Source organism: Chelonoidis abingdonii, chromosome 1 (genome assembly GCF_003597395.2).
Source record: "Chelonoidis abingdonii isolate Lonesome George chromosome 1, CheloAbing_2.0, whole genome shotgun sequence".
NCBI classification, from domain to species: domain Eukaryota; kingdom Metazoa; phylum Chordata; order Testudines; family Testudinidae; genus Chelonoidis; species Chelonoidis abingdonii.
In genome coordinates, this window is record NC_133769.1 from 120,237,059 (window position 1) to 120,242,656 (window position 5,598).

At 41.8% G+C, this 5,598-nt stretch overlaps 2 protein-coding genes across 6 annotated transcripts in view; one reads left to right on the top strand and one right to left on the bottom strand.

Moving 5' to 3' along the window:
• Positions 1-5,598, bottom strand: part of LOC116835616 (aldo-keto reductase family 1 member B1) — a 645,245-nt gene that overhangs the window by 505,989 nt on the left and 133,658 nt on the right. The gene's annotated exons all lie outside the window — the stretch shown is intronic.
• CALD1 (caldesmon 1) overlaps positions 1-5,598 on the top strand; it is a 250,640-nt gene that overhangs the window by 131,225 nt on the left and 113,817 nt on the right. For 4 of the 5 annotated variants that reach the window (XM_032798575.2, XM_032798573.2, XM_032798569.2 and 1 more), the window contains one exon: positions 3,023-3,134. In XM_032798575.2, the coding sequence (XP_032654466.1) occupies positions 3,064-3,134 (71 nt within the window). In that variant the 5' untranslated portion in view covers positions 3,023-3,063. Of the gene's footprint in view, positions 1-2,345; positions 2,433-3,022; positions 3,135-5,598 lie in introns of those variants that run through there. The other variant, XM_032798570.2, reaches the window with a different exon arrangement.

Sequence of the window (5,598 nt, forward strand, 5' to 3'; positions counted from 1 at the left end):
CTTCTTGGCAACAAGGGCACACTGTCAACTCATATCCAGCTTCTCGTTCATTGTAACCTCTAGGTCCTTCTCTGCATAACTGCTGCCTAGCCATTCGGTCCCTAGTCTGTAGCAGTGCATGAGATTCTTCCGTCCTAAGTGCAGGACTCTTCCGACAATGGCCAGTGCCAGGTGCCCCAGAGAGAATGATCAGAACAGGTAATCATCAAGTGATCCATCCTTGCTGCCCATTTCCAGCTTCTGGCAAACAGAGGCTAGGGACACTTCCTTTATTTATGTTATGTTATTTCAGTGCTCCTGGAAACATCAGCCCCAACAGTGAGAACTTGCTCTTTACAACATTCTTGCCCCTCAATAATCAGGGAGCCGGAGATTGAGGCCAGAAATTGGGTTTCTCATTTCTTTTATAATCTCCTTTCTGCTCTGGTCCCTTTATGCTGTTCTGTCAGGATAAAGGGGCCACAAAAGTGGACCCTAGGAAATAAGCCTGCATAAATGGGGTCCCTGGGCAGTGCAGAATAAGGAGAATGACATTCTGCTGCATCCCCATTGCTGCCCCTGTCATTGGGGGAATGCTGAGCGGAAGAAGAAAGGGCATGTGGCCGGAGTGTACTGCATTCTGACTCCCTAGGCTAGCTGAGCAAGTGGGCAAATTTTGCTTAAAAACAGATTGGTGTAGCAATATCTTGGAACTGGACACCCTTCCTCTCTTTTAAATCCAGGAAGTCTCCTATACTGACCTCCTCACAAACAATGGGCCAAATTCACTCTAGGAGTAAACCAGCAAAAGAGCTTTGGCTTCAGTGGAGTTGTGGTCATTTGCACCAGTGGTAATCGCACCTTGCCACCTGCCCAGCCATTATCAGACTGAAGATTCCTGTATGCATTACAGAGTCACAGAATCTAAGGACAGAAAGGACCACCAGATCATCTAGTACACAGGAGAGAGTTAGTTGCTGAAAATTCACCAGTGGGTACAAGCTTTCAGGCTGTCTGCCTTGAAGGTCGCTGAAAGGAAATTTGCGATTGTTTAATTGTACCGAGAGAACGTGGAATGGCATGCCTTGGCACTGTGCCGTCACCAATGGTGGCAGCCTGAGAGTACTTTGCAATAAGTAGTAATTCTATATTAGGGAACACGCTCTGGCTCTGTGTTTCTGGGCTCTAATAGGTTGAAAATGATGCATAAGCACGCCATCACTGTCCCTTTCTGAGAGCTAATTCAGTACAATGGAAAGGTGATTGATGGCCATAGACACTGTAGGAGTTTATTCATTCACAGCAAGGCAAGTTTCCACCTCCTCACTGCCCAGATATTAAGGCCCTGATCCAGCAAAGTACTTAATATGTGCTTAACTTCAAGCACATGCGCAGTTGCACATGCGCAGTTGCAGTAAAGTGCTTAAAGCCAAGCACATGCTTAAAGCCAAGCATGTACTTAAGTGTTTTGCTGAATTGGGGCTGTGGTAGAGGTGAGAGAACGTAAGAAATATCTTTTTCATATTGTCCCCAGACATTTGCTAGAAAGAAATTTTGTTTTTTCATGAAATTTGCAAGAAATCGGTAGTGTCACATAAAAAAGTATATGATCTTCAAAAGCGTTTGGTCAGGTATCTTCACTGGATCCAGTACCCTTTTGGGGTTCTCTGCTGGAAGTCTCATCAGAACTTGCTAAAAACGCTTTCAGGAAAGCTATATTTCTATTGTAAAGGTCAAAACTATGCCAAGAATCCTGTTCTGTGGTGAGCGCCCTTTCAAAAAATAACCCCCCCACCAAAAAACCCCAGCCCTTCCCCAAGCAGAGTTTTATCCCCATAGGGAGATGTGCTAGAGGTTCCCTGAGGTCCACTAAAGACTTCACTATTGTTGTTGATTTGATATGGAAGATGTTCAGATACAACAGAGGTAAAGCTTTAAGGCAGATAAACAGATTTTTTTTTAAAAAAATTCAAATAATTAATGAATGCAGCTTCTCTTTGTCTCTTTTAAATTGTAAGCAGTTAATAACTACCCTTCAAACTAAGACTGTCTGAACTCTTTCTTTTCGCAGTGTAAGTAGCTGTTCTTGTACTAAAGAGCTGGAAAATGTTTTTAAAGGAGGAAAAAAAAAAAAAAACCTCCTCTGAGTGCAGAGTCTAGGCTAGGATTCCAGAGGAAGTTGAGGCCTCCAGCTCTACACAGGAAGCAATCTTAGAGCAGGCCTTAAATGCCAGATTCCAGGCAGAGTTTAACTAACCACTGACAGCTCTGTAAACAAAGCAGGGACAAAAAGAGAACAGCTTTCCCTTTTCTGGTAGTCATTTTTGGTTTGGGGGCTGCAGGGGAATTCTGTAATACTCGGCTTGATGGGATATAAACGAAGGCTGAAAAGGCTTTGTATATGAAGAACTATAAAGGGGAAATATTTCATGGACTAAATTATCAAGAAGAAGGTAGGGCATTGTTAAAATGCACGGATTAAACTATAAAAAAAGTTGCTTTTGATTCTTTCAGAAGGATTTATACACAACTTGTCTCCTTCTGGGTGGTATTTAAAAGCTCTGGCTTCTATTCTTTCTCTCTCTCCCTTTTTTTGGTGGGGGGGGGGAAGACAGGGGGGTGTTATCTGTTCAGCTAGAAAGAAACGAGAAATCTGTTGTGTAGCATTTTATTGCTTCCAATAAAATTTGAAGTTAAAAACAATTACAGTCCTGCTGAATTCTTGCTATTGTTTTTAGGAAAGGACCTGCGGCATTACAAATAGCTAGTCTGTGGCTAGCAGATAAATACAGTATTTAGGTTAATGCATGTTGATTTAATTTTAACTTGGAAACTAAACTCAGGAATGGGCTGTGTTTATCCTACTAGGCATTTCATTAATCCTGTTTATCTCAGCAATACTGAGGAAGTTTATTGCTAGAAAAAGAAAATTGTACCAATGGAGTTTAAAAAGCAAAAAAAGACCCCTGAATTATCTCCATTGGTTAAATGCGTCCAATCGTATTCCATGTCCCTTCTAACTCACCTACCTTTTTCGGTTTAGATTCTGATCTGTTTGGAGTTTCGAAAGCTTGAACACGCACCATGGATGACTTTGAACGCCGCAGAGAACTCAGAAGGCAAAAGCGTGAGGAAATGCGCCTTGAAGCGGAGAGGTGAGGCATTACATTGGAAAACAGAGTCCATGGCTTGATTTGTGTTAGTACTGGCTTTGAGGCTTTCTGTGTCTCAATATCCAAAGTGTGGTGCAGTTTTACTGAACAACTTTGCTATCAATATGTTTAAAAAAATGGCAATGGGTAATGTTTCTGGGGAGAGGCCGAAAGTCAATGGGAGTTGGGTGCCTAACTTCCTTAAGCTTTTTTGAAAATCTCAGCCTGGTGTGTTGAGGAAGAATGTAAGTACTGAAGGTGGAGTAGGGCAATGTGAAATCATTTACAGGTATAATAGAAAGGAACTTGTCAAGCTGACAATAGTCAGATGTCATGCATCTGATGCTAGTCATAGAAATCAGATTGTGGTGGTGGTTCCAGAGATTGAGCTCAAATTATAGTTTGTTGAAGGAAAGCAGAGTGGAAATAAAACCCTTAGAGTACTTAATTTGTGGCTACTTACCCTTAGACTGTTTAATACTCAATATGAGAACTGTCTGCTAAAATATCTACACTACTAGCACATTACATTTATGATTTGTTTGCAACTGTTTGATAAAGATTATAGACACAAAATTCTGCTTCTAGTTACTCCAGACTGACATTGGTGTAAATAAGAATAGAATTTGACCCTAAATGTTACTACTGTTAGCTCAAATGCAGTGACAAGACTTTATTAAATGAACAGCTTGAAAATTTTAGGACTGATGCTCCTCTAATTCACACCCATTTTATACCAGTGCAACTCCATTGAGGTTAGTGGAGTTACTCCAGTATAAGAGGGGAAGCAATCAGGCCCCTAATATTTAAAAGAAAAAACAATTTTCCTTCTTTATGTTACAATGATTACATTATTCGTTTATTAAAACTGCAAGAATTTCAAAAAATATAATTTACCCATTGCTCGGTTGGTTTCTTTCTTTCTTTCTTTCTTTCTTTCTTTCTTTCTTTCTTTCTTTCTGTTTGTATACTGAAAACTATATAGTTAGTTTCACTTTTGTCTCTAGTCTTTTTCATGTTCAGGTTCTCATGTACTAGCATAATGCTGCAGTATTTGAGTTTCAAATGCTGCAGAGGTATATTTCTTTCTTTTTACAAAGCAGTTTTAGATGGAAACAAAAAAAAGTCAGTGGAGTATAATATAAAATACATATTTTTTGTATCTGCCTTGAACATTTTTAATATGGTCTTGCCTGTTCAGGCAAGACTTTTCAAATGAGTAGTGGAAGGGACATCAAATGGATGGACATAGATGCCTTTTAATGACTATTTATTTTAGAAAGAAAGCACTATCCTATAGAACTGTGTATGTGATGGTTCAGATCAGGGTGGAAAACTGATTTTTCGGCGTTGGGAAACAGTAAAGTCATTTGCAGATAAATAAACTCAAATGAAAGCATAGCGGCCAATGTGAAATGAGATGGTAGCTTCCATATTTCAAAAGCCACCATCACAACTGTCAAGTTGGCTAGCAATCTTAATAAAGAGGCTGCAAAATGGGTCATGGAGAATGAGCTACCTTCGAGTGTTCCCTCCCGGTCTGCACTGATGCATTTGGTTCGACAGTTTGAGAGAAACTTGCACGGCCAGTTCCAGTACTGGACCATTCCTCTGGGTAAACAGGCACTTCTGTCTCCAGAGCTGTTGGGCTCTCACCACGAAGTAAATTTGCAAAGAAATACATGAATTGAATAAAATGCTTGTCATAGTTACTGACAGGGATATGCAGTAACTCCTCACTTAAAGTCGTCCTGGTTAACGTTGTTTTGTTGTTACGTTGTTGATCAATTAGAGAACATGCTTGTTTAAAGTTGTGCAATGCTCCCTTATAACGTCATTTGGCAGCTGCCTGCTTTCTCCACTGCTTGCAGAAAGAGCAGCCCGTTGGAGCTAGCTGATGGGGGGCTTGGAACCAGGGTGGACCAGCAGCCCCCCTATCAGCTCCCCATTCCCCTAAGTTCCCTGTGCGGCAGCTGCTCAGCAGGCTAGCAATTGCGGACAGTTCAGTTGTCCCTCCCCCACTGCCATGTGCTGCCCCTGCCCTCTGCCTTGGAGCTGCTCCCCCGGAGCCTCCTGCTTGCTGTGCAAGAGAGGTGGGGGGAAGAGGAGGGCTAGTGTCAGGGTGTCCTCCTCCTCCTGCTCCTGCACCGTGCTTACCCTATTTCCATAGAGCAGGGAGGGACATGACAGGGCTTAGGACAGATGGAGCTTCCTGGCAGCAGCTGCCATCTCAACTTGCTGATCTACTTAAAAAGGCAATGTACCTAGAATGGGGTCAGCATACTCGAAGGTGCCTTGTGCATCTCTCTCTCTCACACACACAGAGTGTGTATCTCTGTCTCTGGCCACGTCTACACTACGGGATAATATTGAATTAGCTAAAATCGGTTTTATAAAACTGATATTATAAATTCGATTTCATGCGGCCACACTAGGCACAGTAATTCGGCGTTGTGCGTCCATGGTC